General features: G+C 43.3%; 1 protein-coding gene across 1 annotated transcript in view; it reads right to left on the reverse strand.

Annotated features, from left to right (window-relative positions):
- Positions 1-5,116: 5,116 nt before the first annotated feature.
- The window catches only part of insrb (insulin receptor b), a 69,739-nt gene continuing 48,108 nt past the window's right edge, over positions 5,117-26,747 (reverse strand). Inside the window, exons 3-23 of the mRNA XM_031864320.1 lie at positions 24,714-24,922; positions 24,448-24,581; positions 18,791-18,930; positions 18,405-18,549; positions 18,099-18,313; positions 17,580-17,706; positions 16,631-16,881; positions 16,203-16,370; positions 15,893-16,091; positions 14,445-14,571; positions 13,864-14,020; positions 13,316-13,464; positions 11,941-12,097; positions 11,611-11,707; positions 11,247-11,314; positions 10,880-11,109; positions 10,018-10,128; positions 9,731-9,893; positions 9,473-9,602; positions 9,241-9,375; positions 5,117-9,064 (exon numbers count right to left, since the gene is read on the reverse strand). Coding sequence (XP_031720180.1) covers positions 8,710-9,064; positions 9,241-9,375; positions 9,473-9,602; positions 9,731-9,893; positions 10,018-10,128; positions 10,880-11,109; positions 11,247-11,314; positions 11,611-11,707; positions 11,941-12,097; positions 13,316-13,464; positions 13,864-14,020; positions 14,445-14,571; positions 15,893-16,091; positions 16,203-16,370; positions 16,631-16,881; positions 17,580-17,706; positions 18,099-18,313; positions 18,405-18,549; positions 18,791-18,930; positions 24,448-24,581; positions 24,714-24,922 — 3,467 coding nt within the window. The 3' untranslated portion in view covers positions 5,117-8,709. The remainder of the gene's footprint in view (positions 9,065-9,240; positions 9,376-9,472; positions 9,603-9,730; positions 9,894-10,017; positions 10,129-10,879; positions 11,110-11,246; positions 11,315-11,610; positions 11,708-11,940; positions 12,098-13,315; positions 13,465-13,863; positions 14,021-14,444; positions 14,572-15,892; positions 16,092-16,202; positions 16,371-16,630; positions 16,882-17,579; positions 17,707-18,098; positions 18,314-18,404; positions 18,550-18,790; positions 18,931-24,447; positions 24,582-24,713; positions 24,923-26,747) is intronic.

Genomic DNA, 26,747 nt, shown 5'->3' on the forward strand with positions numbered 1-26,747 from the left:
GAGAAAAAACTCAAACCTTCTCTCTCAGCCACTGTCAAGACGCCCTGGAGCAAGGCACTTAAGTTGGGTGACCTGATCATTACAGCAGCAGCCAGCAGTCAGAGGTCTATTGCTGAACTTGTTTGTGCGGATTGTGGAAAGAAAAGCAGGAAAAGAACATGAAGAAAGAACAAAGGCAAAGCTAAAAGTGTATGACAAATGATGGAAGGAGTATTCAGAGCTTTGACCTTAGTATAAATGCCACAGTTTTCAAAATAATCCATTTGTAGGATATTGTAAGGATGTGCAGGGGTCCAAACACACGTCTCTTGTCAGAAACAATTTCCGACAACAACATCTGTGACAGGTGACATATTTGTGACACAAGAAAAGCTTAATGGGTGACATGCTACTGATGGAAGCAGCATTTTAATGCTGTACTTGGTCCAGGTGGAGATAACTGTTTTATACACTGCTAGGTAGTTTCATGTAAAGCAATACATCATATGCATAAGGTTTTCATATACATACAATTGCATGCTTGTGGAATATATAATATAACCAGGAGCTATCAAACGAATGTAATGGAGTAAAAGTATAAAGTAGCATCAAATGGAAATACTAAAGTACCTCAGAATCGTACATAAGTAGAGTACTTGTGAGCATCATCTCCCGGGCTTTCAAATTACAACTTACGTTTTTTTACTCAAAGTAAAGCGATAATTAGTCTTATGCTCGCATGTCTGTAAGGTAAAAGGTGAGAATGTTCTGGCTGCCTGCCTCGGTTCATAGTTCAAAAGCACAAGACGACACATATTCTCCAATAATTTTATTCATAATTTTAATATAAACAGTTAATTGTTGAATAATTTACACACAGCAAGATTTTTATTTTCATATCATTGCAACATTTTTCTGTACATGTCACTACTTGGCTCTCCTTTGAAAACATAGAAAAAATAAATTGTCAAGCGTTCATTTAGTCATGGCACATTTTTGATCCTGTACAATATGCATGTATTTCTGTGTGTGTGAGTGTGTGTTCAATATGTTGATATCTGTGATACATAAAGATAATGGCACATTTGGATCCAGTGTGAGGGATGAAGCAATCTCTGTGGGTTGCGGGTTTGGGTTTTTTTTTTGGACTGTACATTACACACATATTCCTGCTGTCTGCATACACACCGATGTCTCAACATAATGTATATACAACATATCCCAAAATTAATACATCAGCATTTTTCATCGGCAATAAATGACATTGATAAAGAGGTATCCTGCAACACTACACACAGCATTCTGGGGACCACCTATGTGCACTGAGGAGAGAAAGACTTGAAGGATACGGAGAGGAGGAGCGGGAGGAGCAGCGATCAAAGACAAAGAAAGCCGTGGGAGAGACTTCAACAGAGGACAACACGGACACAAATCCATCGATATAAACAACGCACAGCACGGGAAACAAGATAGCGATAAATATAAAGGTATTGGTGTATAAACTGGAGCAGACCACTGGACCGACAGATGACTAAAGAAGAAGCTGCTTGTCCTCAGATTCGTCACCTGCAACGCTCCCCCCCCCCCCCTGCTGTCTACCTTTAAACAACAGAGGATCTCTCCCTGATCAATAACACAAATATGAACAGTTCATCACAACACTACTGTCAGACAGTACTTAATTCATTCAGAGCTGAAGGTGTTTCACCTTTATGCTGAGCCTCCTCAAAAGGGAATAGCTTGATATTTTGGGGAAATACGCGTGTTCCCTTAATGGCAGAGAGCTAGATTACTACATTACAGTCATTTAGCAGACGCGTCTATCCAAAGTGACTTACAATTCAGATTCTACACCATAGGCACAGCTACAGGAGCAAATGTTTGGGGTCAAGTGTCCTGCTCAAGGACACATCAACATGAGACTAGTGGAGCCTGAGCCGGGGATCGAACCGCCGATCCTCTGATTGAAGGACGGCCCCGCTCTCCACTTCACAGCCACAGTGTGCCGAAGATTCTCTCACATCTGTCCCTTACATAAAGGCCACTGCTAGCCATGGGTTAGCCTAGCGTGGCACAGAGGGAAACAGCTGGCCTGACTCCGGTTAACTCATTAATCAACACATTACGTCTCGTTAATCCGGACAAGGAACGAAGGAGGTTTGCGTTTCAAGGAACAATTCCTTTGACCTCTAGAAACTCACTGGACACTAGTCCAGCACGTAGCGCCGCAATTTCGTATTTCCCAAAATGTCAAAGTATTACTTTAACACCTCCAGCTTTACAGTCTAAACTTAAAGATGTATGGTTGAACCATCCGTTTTTATTTTTTTTTAATTTTCTCTCTCTTTTTTTAGCTTATAAAGGATTCTATCACTCATGTTTCCTCTTCTTCAAAAGGATGTGCAGTGGTCTTTTCCAGTTTTTCACATACAAAAAAAACAAAAACAAACACATTTGCAAACTAAACACGTTTTGTCAGAAACAATTTCATACAACAACATCTGTGATCGGTGACATATGTGTGACACAAGAAAGGCTTTATGGGTGACATGCTACTGTGGCTGGGCGGGGCGGTTGAAATGTACGACAACATTCAGAACATGCATCGGATTAAGAGCAGGGTTCATTGCGAAACGTTTCAGGCCACGTACTGTTCATGTGTCGTTACACAGGGGCAAGCCCTCAGACCGGAGTTGTGCTGCTCCTGTTAAATACATTGACGGGCTTGACTCTGCTTTTCTGTGTCGTTGGGTTGTGTCATGAAAAGAAAACAAAAATCTATCGTTTTAAAATTTAGAAAAAAAGTTATATACACATTGATAACCATGTTAAATTCATAATGTACAAGAGTAGTAAAAGTTTACAGTCAGAAAAAGTAATTGTGTTTGCCCTCCATACTTTGGCAAAAAAAAAAAAATAGAAATCAACATCTCTAAAATGTAATACTTTTTCTTTTCTTTAAAACTAAACAATAATACATACAATGCTTTGTTCTCACCCTGCGCCGTGTTATTAGCATGTTCTGTCCAACCGCTTTGTAGGTCATCGGAGTTCAACAAAACAAACCTAAACTTCCCTAAAAATAAAGTACTTTTGTTTTTAGGGGGGGGGCCATGCTTCTATTTACAGTTGAGATGTTTGTTGTTGTTTTTTCAAAATGCATTTAAAATGGAAATCCCAAAGTTGTATTGTAATCACTTGCTGCTAATCATGGGGTCTGTGCATGTTGTTTGGGGCCTTGCTGTCAAAACGGACTGATGACAAGAAGCAAAATCAGTGAGCATCAAATGATCCGCTGATAAAGACAATTATTTTTCTTTGCACAAAGCAAGCTGGATCTTAGCAGAGTAGACACACGAGGTCAACCGTCATGAAATACAAATTACAGCATTTTCCCACCAAGCAGTGAGAATAATTTCTCTGCAGTTACAACTAAAGAACACAGAATGCATACAAACATTATTCCTGTGTTTTCATTTCATGTTTTGGGGGGGGGCGTGGAAAATCCTCTGTAGTGATTGGTGGAGACACGTTTCTGCTCTGAGGGGAGTGGAATGGGTGGGAGGGGTCAGGTGGGCTTTTAGTCTGAGCAAGGCACTATGGCGGTCGGGGCCCGTTTGCTTTGCCACCCCTGACCTGCAATGCTCCCATCCAGCCGCTAGAGGGCAGTCCAAACCACATATATATATGTGTGTGTGTGTGTGTGTGTGTGTGTGTGAGAGAGTGAGAGAGAAAGTGTGAGAGAGAAAGTGTGAGAGAGAAAGTGTGAGAGAGAGAGAGAGAGAGAGAGAGAGAGAGAGAGAGAGAGAGAGAGAGAGACACCTAATTAACTTCAAAAGGGCAGAAGGTTTTCAGATTTGTGAAAAGGGTGTTTGGGTTTTTGTTGTTGAAAACTTGTCCTTGGAGTTATCTTCTCCATCTTGATTTTTGCAAGGATGCTGTGAACTTGCGCTTCAGAGCAGATAAAAGGTAGGTAGGTAGCTCTTCTTCCTCCTCGTCCTCTTCATCCTCCAACCACAATGCATCAGGCCGCCTCCCTGAGACGAAAAGTTACAATCTAGATTTCATGTATGTTAATAGTTCTTATGGCACACAGGATTGTCCCAGTCCAGCTCTTTTTCCTTTGTAGAGGAGGGTACCTCCTCGTTAAAACTTTTTAACCAGCACAGACGTCAGCGTCCTGATCAGCCAAAACAGACCCAAACCATGGCATTGACAGGAAACAAAGGTTATCTCTTGATATTCACAGTAGAAAAAATATACATACAAAACATAAATCAGCACAGAGAAACAGACAAATAAACCGACCACGACTGGAGGAGATGTGGGATTTGAATGCTAACCGATTTGAACACAAGAGACAGATCGACAGACTGAGGAAGAAGAGTAGGGCTACCAGACAACAGGGTAGTCTAGAAGGGATTTCAAGAAAGCATGAAGGTCCAGGGCTGAGCTCGGGTGATCACAGATATGCATTCAGAGCCAAGAGATTCATGATAATGTCACATCCCCCGAAACCAGTACAGCCACGACTACATACAGTCCAGAGGATTGGTGAATGCCGAAAAGGCAAACTATACACAATAAAGCTACACTGCTTCTTCCAGCTCCCGGGGAAGCCTCCTCTGAGTAACTTCATAAACTGTAGCAACAGTGAAAATGACTGTCCATTAAGCCAATTAACTGCCTTATGTTCCACATTTAATAAGTGCTCGGGGTGAAAAATGATGAGGGGAGGGATAATAGTTGTATATCTTACGCTTATCCCTAAACTCCAAAATCAAGACATTTAAAAACAGAGAAGGGCCAAAATATCCACATACTGCAGGGGTCACTGACAGCTTCCCCCCCCCCCCCCCCCGACACACAAGAAGAGAAAACGTAGACGACAAGAAGGGAGAGGGGTTCAATACACCACGAGGGAAAGGAATTCATTAGCAGTGTTGGTAATGTACGATAAAGTGATATTATTTTAAATAATCGGATATTGACAGACTGACGGGGATGATTTAGGCTCTTTAGACTGATTCCTCCATATGCACTGAGGTAGACTCTGGCCAAACACAAAGACGACGACAATTACTTACTTACTAACTAGCTAACGAGCACTGTTGCTGCTCACCATCAGCTACACCAGCTGTACAATAACAAACTAGGCTTTTACGTCGCTCTACTCTCAAACACTGTAAAAATGCTCGACTAAAAAGCTAACTGTGTTCTTCTTATACAATGACAATGATCATAATAAAATAAATATCTGGTATTTCAAAGATATGGGCATCATCTTAATTAAAAATTGCATATGCATGTGAACACCACCACAAGATAAGCAACCTAGGTCAAGGTAGAGACGAGAGCGATGCCCCACTTCCATCGTACACACTAATTCTAACTGGATTTAGAGTATGCAGTGTATACAAAGATGAACTAACTAGTAATTAAAATAAGAATTTAGTATTAGTGTGTTGTGTGGAAGTGCGACACAGCTGAGGGCCACCATTTTTTCCCTGTCATGTACGCAAAACTGACGGGCATCAGATTTTTCTTTTTTTTTTTATATATCTTTTTTCTGCTTTTATTTCCAAACTATGTCACAGATTATTTACAAAGTACAAAAGCCCAAGATTGTAACTCCTCAGAATAATTTGCTAAAATCTACATCCTAACCTCGGGCACCTACGAGTGCGCAACAGCACAGACTCTGGCCGATCCACAGTGTCACCGCTAAAGCACGAGGTGAACATTAGTGTTCAGACCTTTACACGCTGGCAACAAGCTAAAACCAACAATACAAAATCTAAAAATAAAACCGCCCCAAAGACTTCTACTTCTCTTCCAGCAAAGAACAAAGTTGCAACCCTACAAACACAAATGTAAATGCAGCTTTGAAATTTCTCTGCCTCGCCTGCCTCGTGAGAAGAAATGCAGAGAGCACAGAGGCCTGTGTGTGTGTGTGTGTGTGTGTGTGTGTGTTACTAGCCGATATAACTAGCCTGGATGTGGCTCTGGGTTTGAGAAGGCACTGGTAAAACATGGAGGCAGCGTCTCTGCTTTCTCTGACTCTGATTCTGTGGGTTCTCATTGTTGACAGAAAGCTGCCAACACTTTGGCTATACTATAAGTGCTGAATGCTGTTCGGCTAGATTGGCAGCAACACTGGTCGTTGTGTCCAGAAAAATAAAAAGTCTGCCGACTATCCCCTCCCAAACCATCGACTGCTGCGGATAGAGAGTGAGAGAGGAGCGATTATGGAGGATCTAAAACTCAGACGGCCTTCGGGCTCCGAATACAGGTCGTAGTAAATGAATGATCTTGATGAGGGATCAGCAACTCATCCTTCCGCAGCTCTGAGTAAGGGTACGGTAGACAGGAATGTTTTTGATTCCAGGAAAGAGGGACAAACTTCAGATATTCGATTATTAAGAAGGAAAAACAAAGTCTTTCATGTGTGTGCTCTGAATCTGGTGGGGTGTGGCGATGGTAACAGCTTTGCAGACAGGCAAAACCGGGGGGGGGGGGGGGCAACGAGGGAACGAGCAGCTCCAACTAAATCCTGGAATGTCAGACCTGAGTGAAATAGCTGCTGCACACCGTGTCCCGACAGCCCGACTGCATGTGATAGCAGAGACAATAATAGGATTAACAATCACTCACACACTCGCTCTCTCTCAGAGAGATAGAGAGGCTGCCCCTCTCTCCACTACCTGCTGTGCACTCTGAACACAGTTGGAACTTTCCGTATTCCTCTCCAGCCCCTCGACCACAAAACGTGGAAATTTCCAATAGCCTGATTTTGAGCAGTGAGTTCAGCAGCCAATAGGAAGCCTCGGGAAGACTGAGGAGGGAGAGTGTGCAGGAGGTGTGTGTGTGTGTGTGGTGCAGAGCAAAACGAGCACGAACAATGAGAGGTGAAGATAATGTGTGAAATGAATAGAACCTTCCATCTAACACTGAGGTCCTGAACTGAACCAGATCCCAGGTGAGATGTGAAGGCTACTGCTGTACGATTTAAACAATGAGGGCGTTTACTGCAAGTCATAGAACAGATGGTTAGAAAAAAAAGGGCCTCATTGTTTCACTTCACCTGCATTTGGCTGAGAGCTGCTGTTAATTCCCCATCCCGCCCTGATCCAAGCAGCACCCACACCAGTCAACTGAAAAGCCATCACTGTTACGCCAACACAAGGAAGTGCAGTCACCAGGCAAAGGACGAGCTCTCCACGCTCTCTAACCTCACCGACAGTTAACGTCGACCTGGACAACGTGAAAGACGTGATGAACCTGTGATAACAAGCGCATAAAGACCTCAGCTCCAGCGTGATCTGACCAGAGAGACACAGCAGACACAGAGACAAACAAACATCAGGTGCACTTCCACCTAGAAAGACCTCATACCCCCCTTTTATAAAGCTTTTTTTTTTTTGGTTATTTCGTATTTTTTCCATTGCTGCAACAAAGTTTCCTCCTCAGCTCTCAGAGGGAACACGGTTTTAAAAAAACCCCAAAATGATGCAGTGAGTTGACAATATTTCGTGGGCCTTCTCCTTTCCCATCCACGCGAACAGAGAGAACTCAAGAGGGACTGGAGGCCTAAGACACAGAGAGCACTGATGGTAGATTAGTGTGATTTCTTGGGCTATAAAAATAAGAAAATTAAAAAACCCAGAAAGAAAAAACCTGGCAAAACAAAATACTAGCAAAGCTTCTGATGAAAATATTACAAATATGAACTATTTACAAAAACATCAATATGCCATATATTATATATGAAATACTGGTATATAAATACCAATATTCCATATATACTATATATATTATATATATTTATATATTTATATACCCACTAAAATATATCAAAGCAGCAGCTATTGGTCAGTCTGAGGAACTCTTTTGTCAAATTCTTAACTGTTTAAATATCCTTCAGCCATATAGTGAGGACACAGACATAAAACTGAGAAACAGAAGAGGAGAAGAGAAGATAATAAAAGCAAATAAATTAAAACTATTCACCAAACACCCGATGAATCTGTGTGAAGTTTGGAATTCTGCAGAACCAAAAAAATAAAATAAAAATAAGAAAACATTCCTCTAGGAATAGATGTTTGTTCTAGAATCAAGTCTTTGAAAGTCATCCCACTGTTCCAAACCGATTAAGTCATTGTTCAAAGGGAAATTAGTACAAGCGCTGATAGACACTTCTCTTTGTTTATAGGCCACATACAAAAAGGCCACTATCCGAGTAAAAAGATTTCACTTAAGAGAGAGAAACAAAACAAAAACAAAGCACAAAAATGTGGAAATGCAGATTGGTGGGGAGAGGAGGAGGGACAAGTCTGGAGGAGGTCGAGCATAAGCAGCCATCTTGGTTGTCTAAGGTTTGTCGTGTTCACAGTTTTGTTTTTTTCTCTGTTTCCATCACAAGGAGTCCTGGAAACGTGGCAATAGTGAAAAACAATAGATAGGTGATATGGTAATAGAAAGTCCAATGTGTTGTTGAGGAAGTTACAAAAGAGTTACACCATGTTTGAGGTCCCTCGCTTGCCTGTGTGCGGCAGCCACGAGGGAGAAAATAAAAAGTCCTGAGATCTGTGTCGTTTTTGAAGGGCTTCTCCAAGAATACGAAAATCATTAGAAAATGATGAGAGGAACATGAAAGATACAGAAAGAAATGGACTGGAAGAGAAATATGATGGGGGGGGTTAAACAAGGTCTTTTAGGAAACAGGAAATGTTAGGAAGGGCTGGATCTGGGCAACGATAAGATTCGTCCGTTTTTCTTGCCACCGTTCATGTGTGTGTAGGGGACATGCTCCTCATAGTTCCCCCTGAGGGCCACCGAGGGCCCGCTGTCCCTGCCTAAGCTCTCCTCTCTCTGGGAGTATGAAGACGGGTCCAGTGGGATGCTCTCCATGTTCTCCAGGTCCAGGTCATACTCCTCTGTCTCGGGGACTTTGTTGTCCTCGCTGTAAAAGAAGGAAAAGTCCTGGAAAGACGGGTGCAGCTCCTCCCGCAGCATCTCGATGATCTCTTGGAACAACGGCCGCATCTTGGGGTTGTACTGCCAACACATCTGCATTAGGCTGTGCCTGGAAAAGGGAGAAAAAGGATTTACTATTTTACACAATATTTGGTGTTCTGATGCAAGAGGTTTATAAAGAAAAGACAAAAACCACCTTAAAACATCTGAGATGGTGTGTCACATTATCCAGACAAGATATAGTTAAAGGATCAAGACAGTGAAGGCGTGTCTGTATTCACTCACATCCTCTCGGGGCAGTTATCCGGCCGGTCCAGGTATCCTCCATCCATGACAAACTTTAGAACCTGTTCGTTGGATAAACCCTGGTAAGGCTGCTCTGCTAGCGTACTGATCTCCCACAGCACAACGCCAAATGACCTGCAGACACACACACACAACCACATGTGATCAAAAGGCACCAGCAAAGTAATCAGGGTTGCAAAGACAGCACAACGGCTGCAGAACTGTGACTTACCAGCAGTCAGAGTGGGCAGTGAAGACTCCGTCCTTCAGAGACTCTGGAGCCATCCACCTGACAGGAAGCAGGCCCTTACCTCCCTTACGGTAGTAGTCAGTCTCATAGATGTCTCGGGTCATACCAAAGTCTACGAGAGGGGGAAAGAGAGTGAGAGAGATTTGTGATTCAATTCAACCACAACAAACAACTGACCGAGATGAACTGCAATATGAACAACAAGGAAAACAAAAGGAAAACAAACGCAAGCAAAAGTACCTCCGATCTTGACAGTGAAGTCTTCTGCCACCATGCAGTTTCTGGCGGCCAGGTCTCTGTGGACAAACTTCTTGGCATTGAGGTAGGCCATGCCATCCGCAATTTCTGCAGCCATCTGGATCATCTCCTTCAGCGTAGGTGGTGAATGGCCTGTGGGGTTGTTCTACAAAAACACACAAAAACACAGTTACAAAGTCAGTCAGTGATGTGTTTGAATATGAGAACCAAGCTAATCCTTTAGCTGTATCGATCTCCACCTGATGAGATGGGATTTCTGTGTTGCATACCTCAGAGTCCGGCCTGAGACCGCGCAGGTAGGTCTTCAGGTCACCGTGGGTCATCAGCTCCATCACTACCAGGGTCGGCTGACCTTTGGACACCACGCCTAACAGACGTACCTATATAGAGGAAAAAAAAAACACACGCGTGAACTTACAGTATTTACTGACTAGGGACACTAGTAAACACTTAATAATCTAGCACCTCATCTCTTGTTGAGAGGTAAAGGTATATAATATCTAATAAACCCATCAAAAGTCAGAGTTTTGTTCATTTAGATATGAAGAGCTACATATGAAAATGACAATTCCCACACTTCATCACCAAATGTGGATGTAAAAACCCTCAAACCATCAGTAAAAGTTTTTAATTCAACACGTTAGATTTTAACATTTCAGTACTTGACTTCAGTGTGGGTAAGGTGTCCTCAGTTACTTTACCTCTAAGAGAAACAATCCTGCTGTTAACCAGGCAGACAAGATTAATACATTCATAAGCTGTTGCCATCATGTGAACGTTCTCTTCATCTGTGGGTAAATAATACGAAAATGGCCCCCCTACATCTCAACATTTTTACAGCTGACAGCACAACATATGGCAATTTAATTAGTGCTTAGGAGGCTATTAAATGAAAATATATTGGTAGGCACAATTGCTTACCAAGTGTGAACATTTCTTTTTGGAGTCAAACTGTGTGTCAATATGGCAGAATCAACACAACTAGCGAGTCATGATTATACGAGTCATACATGATGGAAAGCTGTAATATACAGTAATTCACACGTGTACGGATAGCTGCTCCAGTGTGCCTGTTAGTCAGTGATGAAACTGTGAGAGGAACTGTTTGAAAAGCACTATGAAGGGTCGTACCACGTGGTGACAGTTGAAAGCCTTCATGACGGAGGCTTCGTTGAGGAACTCGATCCTCTCGCGCAGGCTGGCCGATTCATTGACCGTCTTGACGGCTACTTGCGTGTCTGGGTCTCCTTTGATGATGTCCTTGGCGATACCCTCGTACACCATGCCGAAGGAGCCCTGACCCAGCTCTCTGAGCAACGTGATCTTGTCCCGGGGCACCTCCCACTCATCAGGAACATACACTACGCAAAGCAAGGCACAAATCGCCGTTTCGATGAGGCAACCATTCACAAATCATCATGTTGTGCTTTTTAAATACAGGAGAAAGCACAACATGTTGTACTTCCCACTCTTAGCAGTTGTGTAGTGCTATTCTTACCATCATTGGTGCTGATGTACTCTGGGTTTGAGGAGGCGATAAGAGGTCCTGTCGGGCCTTCTGTTTGCCTGTACCACGACAACAGAAAGCATCTGAGACGCTGAGAACTGTTATACAATGTGAACTTTCTCCAGTGTGTTCGGCCCTTCTTGCAGAATCTGTCTTGTTTATTTGTCCTGTCACATACTCCTGATAGCTATTGGGCTCAAGGTATTCAAGTTGAACACCCACTTCTTGAAGTCTCACTATAGGTTCATAATCAGAATAAGCACCATTCCCTCTTTGACGTCATATAGTGTAATCTGCTCAGTTTATATATCCTGCATGGTGGATCATCCCGATGCATGCCAGTCAAAGACCTTACCTCTTTTTGAGGATCACAAAGACTCCACCTCCCACGAACAGCAGCAGGATGAAACAGATGACCGGACCCATCACAATCCAAATAAAACCTGGATCCGCTGTAACAAACACAGAAGTCTTCGGTCAGTTTACTGGGAAGATTGCAGAGTATGAAAGACAGATCTGTATTAAAGAATATTGATGTGCAAAACAGCTGATATAACCCTTGGTTATTAAATATCTTATAATATGTATGAACAATTATGTAAGCAGTTTATGAACTTCCAGATTCGTGTGAATAACGCGCGACATGTAAGTTCAGTTAAGTCAGACATGTAGCCTCCGGTCTTACAATTGGGCATGAAGAAATAAGTGGTTTCTGTGAAAGAGCCATTTCCTGCCAAGGAGGTGGCGCGGACCCTCACGCTGTAGTTTCCAGGTTGCACAAGTGAGAGCTTTGTGCCACCTGACTTGAGGTAGGCCGGCCGTGACACACAAGCTGTGTGAACCTGGAAGAAAAAATGAAAAGAACACTTCAGCCCGAGATATCACAAGGAATAATGACAGCGAGCACAGATTCCACTACAAAGCTGCGAAGTATAACGTGCGTGAAGAGAGACGTTTCTAAACAAAGTGTTGCCTTTAGACAACATCAAAATTATAACTGGAAAGGTACGCTGAAAGAAATTAACTTTGATTCAATGTAATAATGAGATCATTGTAGAAGGCCTGACTCAAGACAACATGAAGAGCCTGGGTCCACCACATGCACTCACACTGGGGAGACATGTAAACATTGTGGATCACAATTAACTTCAATGAAAACACAGAAACACACATAAAATGAGACTTATGTGCATCTGTGGGTCTGTTGTCCTTGTGCATGCTGGGAGGTATCGCTACATGCATAAATATATATGAAAACTATTCATCTTAGGCTGACTCCAATAAGAATGTTTAATAATGCTCCTCCACAAACTTCATCAATCCAAATAAAAAAATAACACTTTGGTCTTGCTTAAAAATAAAATTACATATTTTTTGACTGATGGAATTACAGATATCAAAGTAGAAAACCTGCAAAACTGTGTTAGAATATTCCCAACTTTTAGCATGTAGGACAGTTAATACAAACAGTTAAACCAGTCACTCTAAGGTCTTGCCATATGCCACCACTGTGCAAAAAAAACTAATAATGAATTTCAACCCCTGACATGCTCGAAATGTCAGTTTACATAAATTGTGATGGGTTTGTTTCGGCTGCAGCGTGTGTCTGTGAGCGAGTGGTGTGTTTTCAGTGCAGTGCGGGAGATGTCGTCTGAGATGCCAGTCCATCCACTGCATTAGAGTCTTCCTTCCTGGCTCTGTCACTATGGTAACAGAGCTGCTACTGGCTCCTAGGGTCAGGCAGCGCCGCAATGAATAGCAATGAGAGATGAATTCCCACATTTACAGCAAGTAAACAACAACAACAACCCACACACGCACAGAAGCACACTGTCAGAGATGAGCACTTCTGTGCACGAACACACAGGTACAACAACACGCAAACACACACACGGTGGTGGAGTTTATACGTCTGCCTCCACTTTCCAGAGTCTACGTAGATAAGTCCTGGTTCTCTCTGCATTTTCATTCATGTTTTATTTTGCACTTGTCTCTTGCCTCCTTGCCCTGTTTCCCTGCATCACCACTCTCTCAAAAGTTCGGGGATGGTTGGTACTGACCTCCGAGTCGCCCACCTTCCTGTAGAACACCTCATACAGAATAATGAGGCCGTTAGGGGAGCGAGGGGAATTCCATTTGATCAACACGTAGGGAGGCTCGGCCGTCACTATCTCATGGGTCACTATGCCTGGGACGTCGTCTGCTTTCTCTGTAGGTACCAGACATTAAAAGAAAAGCACTGAGCATGTGTGCAGAATAAAGTACTGCATTTTCACATTGTTCTAGTTGGCAATTTCTGATTGCTCAATTTCTGATTGCCTCTAGAAACATTTGTTTGGGTGCACATGTGACATGCATGCATGTTTAAACTGTTTTGAGTTTATTCTGATCACCTATGGTCCTTTCTATGCTTCATACATAGGTAAATGCTAAATGTGTACGGTCATGTCACTGTGTGTGTTCTTGTAAGTCTGTCAAAAGCATGTATACTCAGTTGCCAGTTGCCAAAATGACCATGAAGTTGAATCAACATCTTTCAACTAAAACTGATAATTTTACCCTTAATTAAATGAACATTTCCTGAGTGAGATTTTTGACTTGTTCTTACCCTCTGGCATAGTTCGAGCACTGACATAAGTAGCCAGGCTGCAGCGCTTGAGGTCGTCCGCCGCATGGTTGCAGGCCATGATCTCTATCTTATAACTGGTGAAGTGTTGCAGGTTGGAGATGACTGTTGACTCCTTTGAAAAGACCTTTAGCTCCACCTGAGCAGAAAAGACGAGAGAGATGTTATTACTTCAACAGCGTCAGTGATTTCATGGAGAATAGCAGCTTCCTGTGCCATTCTGAGGCTGAGCTGAAAAGGAATTTGATTTTCCTTTGATTTCTTTCCAGTAGTGACAAAAACATAAATATGTCATCTGCTTTCAATGATTCAGAAAGTAATTTAGAGGTCCATAAAGTTAAAAGACATTTAGAGAATTGGAAATACATTTTTTCTCAGGGGACCGCTTTCCACTTTCACTCTGATTTTGAGCAACATGTAAAGACGATCAATATTGATTTTCTTAGGTTACATGTGCGTCTTTAAAATGGAAATCTGGGATGGGGGACAGAAAAACGATCAGCGCAGACATTGGCTGGAGAATGACAAATCTGTATGGTACAAAAATCTAAACAGTGTGAGACCTTGGATCCCTCCTCGTCTTCAGGGGTGGCTGTGGTGGAGCCGAAAGCCAGACTGGGGGCTGCGGTGAGGAAGAAAGAGGGCAGGGTGGTGTTGGCAACTCCCACTGAGCGCCGGCGACGAGATGGCCTGGACAAACAGAGCAACAGGTAAAGCAGTGAGCAGTGAATTAGGTGAAATGCCACTGAAAACCTGAAGAAGGCAGTGTTATTTTCCAGAGCCTCTACACGCAGTCCTATTAACACGAATGGCTCCCAGAAAAGTCAGGATAAATTATCAACACAAAAGTCAGAAGCATTTCATGTGAATTAGATCCTGGCAGATAGAGCAGTAGTGTGGACGAGGCCAGTGAGGACCTCTGCCCACAATAACCTTTAGAGTGAGTAGCAAGTCTGCCTGCATGACATTTATCCACAAATACCATTTAGTGCCCTGGTGGAAGAGCTACCAACCCCCACCACTGTGAGGTGCCAATGAGCAGGACCACATTACTCTCAGTGGTTATGAGTGTAGGCCCACCACAGAGGCCATGTACTTAAACCAACTGAGACACAGAAGACCTGCAGTGCAACTCTGTGTCAGGACAGGTAGAATCCCTGTCAATTAATTAACGTTCAAATGTCCAAATTCACCACCAGTAAGTGTCCTCCCCCAAGCTGCTGCGGTGAAGCTGCACAGGGAAGCGTAGTTAATGTTGAACCGACACTCGCTCAAGCAGAAGAAAAAAATATGAAGCTTCCTGCATCCATTTGCGTGATGGAAAAAGAGAGCACGAGGAGTTCTTTGTGTACTACGGTGTATGGAGCTGACCTTGGCTGATTCAACAGCATGGGTTCAAAATCCAGCTGAGGTGTGTGTGAGTTTGAGTGTTTGTGTGTGTCCAAATGGCAGTCTGCATGACTGAGCCCCTGACTGGCATGAATGATAATGGGCACAGTAATTACAGCGGAGGGAGAGACTGTGTGTGTGTGTGTGTGTGTGTGTGTGTGTGTGTGTCAGGGGAGAGGGTAGGGGCACCGTGGCCCAGAAAATCAGCACCTCCCACCCTGAGCCCCCCCCACAGTAGTGCCCTGTACAAAAACAAGGGTCTACATAAACCACACGCACGAACTGACAAGACAGAGTTGGCACAGAGCTGTTTTGAGACACAGATCATGGTGGCTGGCACAAAAGAGGCGTGACTGAGTCTGGCTGGATAGACGCAAACAGCAACTAACAAAGCAAGAAGCTCCTGTGGTGCTACATTTGGTATGACGCTAAATGTGCAGAATTTTGAATGTATAAAAAGCTTCGTAAACAAGCGTAAAGTTCATTAAAGTTGTGACCTCACCGCTGTACAGTGCATGAAAACATGCTCTGGAATAAAACATTTCAAAAAGTCAAGAATTGTAACACTTAATTATTATTATTATTATTATTATTATTATTAATTACAATCCGGGGTGTGTACCTGCTCTCAAAGACTGCATTGTGGAGGTAGTTCTCGAAGGTCTTGCGATACTCTATCTCCTCCTGCTCCTTCTTGAGCTGGTTGTCAGTCTTGGGGCAGTCGCAGCACCGGCCCCCTGAGGTGGGCTCGTCTGTGTGGTTCCACTTCTGCTCATCCTCACTGTCCAGGTGGGTCGGGGTACGAGACGGCAGCTTCATTCCTGGGCAGGAGAAATAGGCGTGAGGGAAAGCCAGGACCAAAAAATGTGAAGTGAGCAGCAGTTGATTTGCTTGCAGTCACTTTTGAACGGATCAAACCTGTGGATACGAACCTTGTAGGCAGTAGTCAAACTTGTAGAGGTCGCTGTCCTCGGACTGCTTACGACAGATGACGCGGTAGTGGGTGATGTTGCCGTTGGGATTGGTGGGAGGCTTCCACTTCAGGATGATCTGAGAGGAGGAGTTGGAGGAGGAGATGGGGTCCAGAGGCACAGAGGGTTCTGAGAGGGATGGAGCAAGACAACAGTTAGGACTGGAATGGTGATGTATGAAAACTCTACAGGGTACTTTTAACACAAGACCAGAAATTGTGATTCTGTATAATTTATTTATCATCTAATTGTGAAGTCAGATATTTTCTACAGTCAGTGACAATTTCCATCAAATCTAACGGCCAAAACCAAGTACAAAGTCTCTAAAAACACATTTTCCTAAACCTAACCATACTTGTATGTGTATGTCTTTAAGTGGTGGGACTCACTGGAGGCATTGGTACGGAAGTAGATGATGGCGCTCTTGGCTCCATGAACCTGGTGCTCATCAGATGTAGATAGTTGGGTTTTGACCATAATGGCGTACTGGGTCCAGGGCTTCAATGGTCGAATCAGGTGCCCCGGATCATCCGCCTTCTTGCCATCCGTGGAACGTAATGGAGGATCAACATCAGCAATCACCCAGCTGTTAGAGCCGCATGCGTCCTGTCCATCAAACTCCGTCACATTCTTATACGGCCTGGAGCAGAGATCAGAGAACATGGATCAACCGCTTCAAACTAACAGTGAGAAGCATCAATGCAGCGTATTTGGCAAGTTAAGGAAACACGCTTTGTATTTATAAGGCACATTTTAGGACGGGTAACATGGGGAGCCAAACAATTCAGTGCTTTTAAGACTATAAGTAGCATTTTGACTGATTCTGTATTTCACTGGCAGCAATTGAAGTGTTTTAATGTACTGGAGTAATGCGTTGACTGCTGCAATCTGAACTAGCTTCTACTGGTTAAGTTACTGACATGACTTTCAAAGCTTAGTCCAAAATAACTCCTGATGTGTTCTCTGTACTCCACAGACAGTGATTCTAGGTGTGAGTACATTTCCTGACTAGCAACTCCGTCTTGTCTTTAATCAGCTGTAAAAGAGTTCATGACATTCAGTAGTTTATATTGATCCTATAAGCTTGCTTATAGGACTAAGACCATCAGCAGACAGCTGTCCGTCATCTGCATATGACTGATGTGTTTGTACAAATTAAAAAGCAAAGATCCAAGAATTGACCCTGAGGAACACCCGAGCAAATCCTAGTTTCAGCTAATTTAAAGCTACTGAAAAGCATAGGATGTTCCATCATTGATGTCAGAGGAAAAACCAGTTAAAACAGGACCTACTGTGATGTGCCATGGTATGATCCAGGGATTTTGATCGGGTACTTACGCCTCTTTATAGAGAACCATAAAGCCCAGCAAGTCTCTGAAGTCTAAAGGCCAAAAGGGTTCCCACTTCAACATAATCATAGTTGATGCGGTCTTGATCATGGTGAATTTCAGCAGCTTGGTCTCACCTAAGGGGTGAAACAGACAATGCTCAGCAGTAGAACATCAAACACCCCACCGCTTCTGCTTTTGAGGTATAGACAATCACGCCGTTATGGTTAGAAACAAACCTGCAAAATGCATGTAGAGTAAGGGTGTGCGTTCTGTGTTTACCCTGAAGGAAGGCTGTCTATGTAGATACAGTATTTTATTTCATCCAACACTTGTTATGATTTGTTCTAGTTGCTCTGCAGTTCATTTACTCACAACACTATGCATATTAGATTGAGAAAACAACGATCATGTTTGTACTGCTGGCACAAAGAAATCTAGAGCAGGTTAAGAACATGAATACAAATGTTATCAGTAAGGTGGCAAACATCAGATGACAATCTCAAGTCTGACGTTCTGGTTATCTTACAGGAGGCTTGGTCCCCGTTGGTGCGTACAGCAATGTCATTCTTTTGGTTGCGCTTCTTGGTTCCCGTCACCTCCTCCATCTTTCTGATTTCAGACATGCAAAGTTTGGAGTTGTAGTGGAAGAACATACGACCGCGATGGATGGTCAGGTTGTGCTTGGACCAATCCCACAGCTCACGCAGGTTTTGGTTGTCCAGCGCATAGAAGGCGAAGACCCTAAGAGAGACAGGGGGAAGACAGGTGAAGAAATTAAACACTGTGATTATCTAAACGGAGAGGAGAAGTGAAGAGAGGAGAGGGGACTTACTCTCCCTCAAGATGCTCCCCTCTAATAACACGTAGTTTGCGGAGGAAGGAGAGGGAGACCAGGGCGTAGGCTCTGCGAACAGTCAGGTAGCCTGTGATCTCCTCAAGCTGGCCGAAACTAGCCTCCAATTCAGCTGCAATGTTATCTGCAAGGAGATGGACATTTGGTCATACAGATAGCTAGTAGGTGATGGCAGAAAAGACACAGATGGTCATACGGTCAGACAAACACACATTTGAAATGTACAGGTGGATACACAGACTGTATGGCTAGAAGTCCCAACAAAGAGAGCAACATTGGCTGAGAACCTGAGCGATGGAGGGAGAAGGAGACAGACATAGTGTGAGAACCAGAGACTCGAGAGGGTGAGGTGCAGTAGTACTCACTCCCTCCTCGAATCTTGATGATCAAGTTGCCGTGGAGAACAGTGCAACCTCTCAAAGCTTGGGCTGAAGTTACAGAGTCAATTAACTTGTTTCCCGCACACAGTTTAGGACACAGTCCTGCACATGGCAAACAGGTCAACCTGCAGAGAGAGAGAGAGAGAGAGAGAGAGAGAGAGAGAGAGAGAGAGAGAGAGAGAGAGAGTGAGATGTACACAGATAGAGCCATTTAAATGCAGTAAATACTCACTGATATGCTGGGCAGAGAACCTTATTGAAGCAGATCAATACAGACAATCAAGAACATTATTGGCATTTAATCAGAAAGGGATTATTGTTCCACGATACACTCCAAAGCCACAAAACTACAGAGGCTGCAATGTGTCTGTGTGCTCATATCAGAAATGGAATGACGCATAGATGAATGGTATGAGGCAGGCATGCTCAGTGACGTACTGGTGTGACATGAGCTGGGACCGGGGATGACGTGGCATTTTCTAAACAACAAGGGTGAATCTGTTTAGAGAAATTAAACTGACATACATTTATTCCAGTTGCTGCAGTCTATTCTGAATTTGATATGCAGGCAGCCATCTGGCTTCATGTTTGAGTTTGTGTTCTGCTCAGTCTTGTTTTTACATCTCGTTCCTAATGTTCTCCGCCCTTCCAGATAAAGCAAATATAACAAACGTGCTCATTAAAAGCACATCCTTTATTTGACTTCACTACATAAAAAAAGACTGGTCTAATAACCAAAGTGGGAGGAAGATGTACAATTAACTAGATATCAACAATACTGAACGTAAGGTTTCTCAAACTCATCATCTCAAATGAGAGACAATCAAACAGTGCCCTGCAATTCAATGAATGAGATGATGTATTCAGAGGTGAATCTGTATAATTCTCTCAATTAATTTAATAAGTCCCGTAATGAATCCATAGGCTCTTAGCAGTGGAATTGGATTACGCAATCTCTCATCCACATCTGAGCCTCCTTCATTTTTATTAGCACTGGGGGATACAGGAGAGAGCTTTATCATCCTTTGCTTCAATTACTTCTGTTGCACATACAACACACATAAATGCACAATCATAAATAACAAAAACAACATGACTGAAACACCAGCTGCAGTTCCCAACAGGCATTCCCCTCTCTCAGCTCTCTGAGTGGCGTTCTCTCCCTGCAAACATGTGGTTGTGCACGTAGTCACACACACACACACACACACACACACACACACACACACACACACACGTATACTGTGCAATGAGGCCTTGATGGTGCTGCCTTTCAGCAAATTCATTCACAAAAGGCAGGCCTTGTCTAGTGAGCCGGGTACACGCCATGTGGAGAAAAGGGATCCGATGCTTCATTCACAAATGAACACTTTTTTTCCTGAAGCCCTCTCGAAAGAACATAATCCCTCCCTTTAATTCCCCTTCCAGCCCTGACACCCCTAACCACAAAGGTCTGCCTTAGACGTAAACTAAAACGCTGCTTTTTTGGTTGGTCTGCTCCACAAACCTCAGTGTATCGCTCCTAACACCACCGAGTGATAGCTTCCCCCACCCAATGTATTTTTAAGGGGGCAGCTCTGAAAAAACAACAAAGTTGGGTCAAAATGATCTGTTTTCTTGAAAAATACATCTACAATTCAGAAGAGGGCTGGGGGTGACACTGGTTCGCTAGAATGGATTTTGAAGCCGTCCAATCAGGGTTTCAAAACTCAAAGTAGAGGAGACAATGACATCAAACGGCAGCATTAACAGGCACCTTTTCAAAGCAGCCCCTGTGCCCGGGGAACAGCTAACAAAGGATGCTGTTGTTCGCTGCGGGGACCATGCAAGCTCTGCATGCACTGCCATTTGTAAGCTCACCCTGAGTTAATTCTATGTTTATGCAACTCTTGTCATAATCCCCCTTTCCAGGAAGCACACACACACACACACACACACACACACACACACACACACACACACTCTCACCAAAATTGTGCCCCTACCTTTCCCCTTAACAGCCAGGCCATGCTATGGATGACATTCACCATGGTGACATGAAGCAGTGAGTCGTGGGGGTGTGGTCGTGGTCCTTGTCTGGCCTTTTGCTATCCACACTAAGAGAGCCGAATGATCCATTACACACCTGCCTTCACCTAGTTTCCATCTTATCAAACTCTTAATAATTTACGTCAATCAGAGGCCAAATAATTGTTTCCCCTCTAAGACTGCTGGGCGAGTGGAAACACACTGTAATGATCTCTTAAAAACAACAGTGAGAGAAAAATCCTCATTCTTTCTCCCACATAGAAAATCGTATATTCAAATTCTCCAAAGTAATGCTCTAGTTGCAGTGTAGAATGAAAGAATGTTTTGGGCCGTTGTAGTGAAAAACACAGACACACAGGCAGACAGGCTGGGTCCAATGGCAGCTCTTAAAGAGACAGTGTTTATCTGTCCGGCTGAACTCCATGACTCGGGCTCCAGGGTCTGCTAGAACCATCTGCAACAGAGGCCGCAGCTGACGCTCGGGTTTGGTTTTGGGCCCAGGCCTGGCGGAACCAGACCAAGTGCGTGCACGCACGCACGCACGCGCGCACGCACACTGCTGTACTACTGCCACAGCATCCAGGAAAGATGAGCAAACTCTATTCAGTAGATTTTAGGGACGGCTGGAGAGACAGACGAAGACGGGGAGAAAATATATCCAAGTGAAGGATACATTGTAAACACAAGATTTAAAGAGGTGCTTTTGTGCGATTCTTTCCGGAGAAATTCAGTTTTAAATCAACTAAGCGATTGGTGGACAAAATCACAGGTTCGTCAACTAAGAATGTCTTTGGTTGAGGACAGCCCGAATGCAACTAAACATCCAGAAGTACATTACAGATACTTACATTTGAATTGTACAGAGAGCAAAGGGCAGGTGGTAGTTTACTGTTTATTGGCGTCACAGAAAAATCATGATGCCAACTGTGTGTGTGTGCGTGTGTGTACTCATATGTACAATCTGTGTTGCCTGCCTGACTGTCTGGGCGTGTGTGTGTGTGTGTGTGTGTCTCTGTCTGGGTGTAGCTTCTGCCAGGCTAAGCCGCTGTGGTGATGACGCTTGTTCTTGCTATAACCAAACCAGAGCAGCAAAACAGACACACAGAGGCCCCCTGATGTTGCAACTGCGTCAGAATGCCAACGAAAAGAAAAAGTTTTGTTTATCACATAATGTGTGCACACATACATCTATACGTAACCACACAAACAAACACACACACACACACACACACACACAGAGGATGCCATTCTGCCGCATGCCTCAGGGGTGTATGACTGAGACTTAAAGCAATGTTCTTTTCTGTCTAAGCACCTGATAATCCCTGCGGGCTGGCAGCATGCAAGGGAAAGTCAATCTCTCTCTCTTACAAAAAAAGATACATTTTGGAAAAAGTAATGTTTGGTTGAAATGTTCTTCCCATTTCCGCTGGGTGTACTAAAGCTCTGTGTATGTGTGTGTGTGTGTGTGTTATTTACCTAATAAATACATCTCTCTCTCTCTCTCTCTCTCTCTCTCTCTCTCTCTCTCTATATATAAACCTCTCTCCATCTGGACACAGTGGACATTTCCCCCCCAGCCTGCACCTGGAAAAAGTAACCCGACCAAACGCTGTAGCAGGAACGAGCTAATGTAGTCACAAACACGTTCGGCACACACAAACACTCAAATCCACGTACACTCCTGCATGTACACATGTATACGCAAAAAAACGCGTATATTCACAGGTACACAAGAAACACACAAATACCATCAATCATCCGGCAGACCTAAGTCTTCAAGCGATGCAGACGTCTCCAGAACACAACCTGCTCTTATTAGAACAACCTCAGAGAAACACACCTCTCAGTGCTTCTTCTTCACCCAATCTTCCCCACACTCCATTAATGTGTCTCTCTCTCTGTCTTTACACCAACAAAAAAGTGGTGTCGTACTCAGTAAAGTATTTTGTCACAGCTTAAATAAACAAGTCTACCACTTCTTGGTATGTGACTTGGCATATGATCTTTTTTTTTTTTCTTTTATTTAGCTGGCAACTCCTGTGAGAGCTGTTTAGTCAGATTTGCCTCGCCAAAAACAAACAACAGGAGTGTTACATGCATTAAGTTTCCCCTGAAAAACATTGTATCCTCATTGCACACACCTGTGTATGTGAAAGCATGAAAACAGGAGTGGTCTCAAAACACATGCTTGGCCTCAAAACAAATCTGTGTCCTCGTTTAGCAACAGCTACTGGCGCTAAATGAGGAAGCCAGTTGATGTTCCTCGACCCCCGTCTACTTCAAGTAAGAATGCTAAATAAGGTCATGCCCTTGCTTGCTGCACATGCAGACAAAGCTGTGTGCTAAACAGGACCAGGTGAGGTCCAGGCAGTGTTTTTGACACTTTTATCCAGAGGGGATTTACAATAAGATAAGCGGTTGAGTGTGCTTAAGGATAATAGGGATTTGGACTGCTGATCTTTCACCTCTGTACTTTTAACCACATTAAACACTGATTTATATTACTACTTCTCATACTACTACTACTACTACTACTGAGGATCTGTACGCCCAAAGCATTTCTCATCCAGCTATGAACGGCAGTGACCCTGTCAGTGTACATGCTTGTTACCCTAAGTGGGTTTAAAAACATCCACCAAGTCCTGACAATCAACCAACAATCATTATTACTATTTTGCTATTATTTAACATGAAATAATCTCCTGGGAATCACTCAACCATAATAAGTAAACAGGTTCCAGACAGACTGTAGAGTTGAGCTCAGGTTCTGAACATTGAATAATCCCTTCAATAGGAAAATAATTGGCTATTAGGTGCATAAAGACCTGGGCACATTACTTCACCCCAGTGCACTGTTTCCAAAATAATCAACACTTTAACATGATTAGAAACATTGGAATAGGAAAAGTAAAAAATAAATAAACTTTAACAAAGTGTTGTGGACAACTTTTTGTTCTTTTATGTCAGCTTGGGAAAGATTTGACTGGATGCAGCTGTGTAATCATGGAGAGCAGAATGTGATGGAGGCTGTGAAAACACCACGGACTCATTTACAGCAATTGAGATTAGAGGACATATTTTCATTTGACATTATGTAGTCTCACGCCTATATAGCAACTTTGTATTTGGTGCAACTTATAGCAAACCAATATTAATTGACATTAGAGCCATCAGCATTTGGTTTTTCATATGGTATCCACATCATAAGAACGTGGTCTTTCTCACAGGCTATCAATTGACACTGCACTTGCTCGTAAATCATAAAAGCTGAATGCTTAAAACAGCTAAACAGCACTGTTTACGTTTCATAACCAGGCAAACAGAGTTGCAGGTGATGTTTTGCGGGCAGCCCAGCTGCTTTTCCTTCCACAGGGGAGACTTTCCATGGTGGAAAAATACTCCCGTCCTTTTTTGTTTGATCTACTTCCAAACACAATCATCTCTTGTGTGCAAAGGTTATTGAGTGTGTTGAGTGACCACAATCCACTGTCACAGAGGGATGATCTGTTGTGGGTGACAATTACATCTCCGATCATGTAATGGTGGCCACCATCAATAACACAGCAGTGTTTATGGTGGCATTAAAGGGGTGTGTGTGTGTGCGGCAGACGTACGTAGTGGAGTTGATAGTGGTGTATCCAGAAGGACACTCCGGAATACAGGCCCCGTTGTGGATGACATATTCGTAGCAGCCCAAGTCTCGGTCCTGGTTCAACATCTTAGTCTGTTTACACTGGTTGTGGAGCTCCTGGATTAAAAAAACACACAAAAAACACACAAATGAAACACAAATGCTCACACCAGCGTCTGCAGTTTACCGTGTCCACATTTAAGCTAAATATTAGACAAGTACACCTTAAGAATTTTAGTTATTACCAACCTGGCAGAAGGAGAAGCTGACACAGCGCCAGCCCCTGAAGACATAGTATCCAGGAGGACACTTCTCCATACAGGTATTCCCATGCTGGAGGTTCCTGCAGGCCACACAGCTACTTGCATTACCTGGCTCAGAACAGCTGCCCAGGCACTGGTCATGGCAGCACTGGCCCTGCAGGCTACACGCACTATGCTTACAGTTGTCCAAGCACACTGAGGAAAAGCAGAAGGTGAGGGGGGAAAAAGGGAAGGAGGTGGTTAATATAAGGTATCGTACACATGAACTCAGTCATGTTTTATTTTGTCCCCAACTAGTATTACCATGAAGATTGTGTTTGTAACAACTCCTGGTTCTGATGCCATTTGGAGACAAGTGAGAGAGCAGTGGGACTTAGCCAAAGTTCACAAATACACACAGAAGCAAAGTAAAATAAAAACAAAATACCAAATAAAAACAGCACGGACTTGCATGTAGTCAGGGATACGTCTCTGTCTCAGTCACTCTGTCTAACATTTAACAGCTCACAAAACGTTAAAACAAGAAGGGGCGGAGACAGCAAAGCCCTGTGGTCAACATGGTCACCAAGCGGTGGTTTGCTCTGACCTGTGAGCAGCGAAGGAACCACATGTCTGTTTGCTGTTGAAGTACACACACACATGAACACGGCTGCGTGAACTATAAACAGGTGATCTCGGCGAGGCCTTGTGTTTCCTTGTTGCATTTTTAATGAGAGTACAAACCGGCAACTGAAAAACTTTTGACCCTCGCAGAAAAAAATACACAAAATACAAAGCACAGAATTATCAGTGATTTCATTGCTGGGTGGTGGATTGCCGACTCAGATATTTGCATCACTCAATTGTGACAAACAAAGATCCTGACTGAACTGCATGACCTCCCATCTGTATTCTGTGGCAATGTTATACTCAAACCTTTCTATTAGACAAACCCTAATTAGAATTCAGGAACACAATCGGACAAACTCCAACCAGAATCTGCATGCGGACATGTAACTGCACAACTACTGATTGCAACCATAGCATCCATGAAGAGCGAGTGTCCACAAGTCACGCCTGATGACCAACAGCGATAGTCTGCAGCACCCTGGAAACAACCTTAATTGCTATTAGGTTTAGATTATAGGTCATTGGCTCATGTCAGGTTCCATTTGACCTATTGGGGAAACAGCATTTGGTGAAAGAGCTTGAGTGTCAATTGTGATTGGATTAGCAGTAGGGTTTGACCTGTTCCCTGTAATGATCTAATAAAGAAGCTGCTATTGCCTTGTCTGATGGCCAGTAGAGACTCATTACATCTCACCTTATACCAGGCACTGGTCTTTTTACCAACTGCACATACTGATTGGGGCAAACAGGAAAGGAAATAACAATAAGTACGAGTTACCCGAGGCTGTTCAGTTCATTTTAGTCTAGAATCCACTGGCAGGTAAAGAACATCAGCCAGATGTTCTTTACCTGCAATACATAATAGACACACCTCAGAAAATCTGTGTTTTGTCTCTCCATTTACTTTGGAATCCACAAGATAAAAAAATCTAAATATCATACAGGACCCCAGGTGTTAATCACCGTCTCTCACCATGTTTCTCACTATATTGTCAGCTTTTATATCATGTGTTAACTGAACCAGAGAGCGTCAGGGCAGGAAGCAGATTTAGGTCAAATAGGCTACAAGGCTACAAACACAAATACGATTATTATAAGATTCTGTATTATCTGAAGTATTTTGATTAACTTTTGATAATCGAGTTGTCCTTACTATAAACAAACCTAAAATCAGAAAGATGGACTTGGTTCACTGGCAGCTACAAAATTGGAAAAAAGAATGTTTAAAGTGCATCATACTGTTAACTTAAAAGGGGGCACTGTATTCCAGCCTTCGTGGGATGCCACCCCTGTGAGGACATCCCATGAGCCCTCACTGCCAAGGATACAGCTAGGACACCCCCCCCTGCACAGGATGGCTGACCATTGTACTGCCTGAGTAAAAGCAGAGAGGACAGACGGGGTTGTGGCA

The sequence above is a fragment of the Anarrhichthys ocellatus genome, unplaced genomic scaffold, assembly GCF_004355925.1.
Source record: "Anarrhichthys ocellatus isolate YVR2014 unplaced genomic scaffold, GSC_Weel_1.0 scaffold30, whole genome shotgun sequence".
Classification (NCBI taxonomy): domain Eukaryota; kingdom Metazoa; phylum Chordata; class Actinopteri; order Perciformes; family Anarhichadidae; genus Anarrhichthys; species Anarrhichthys ocellatus.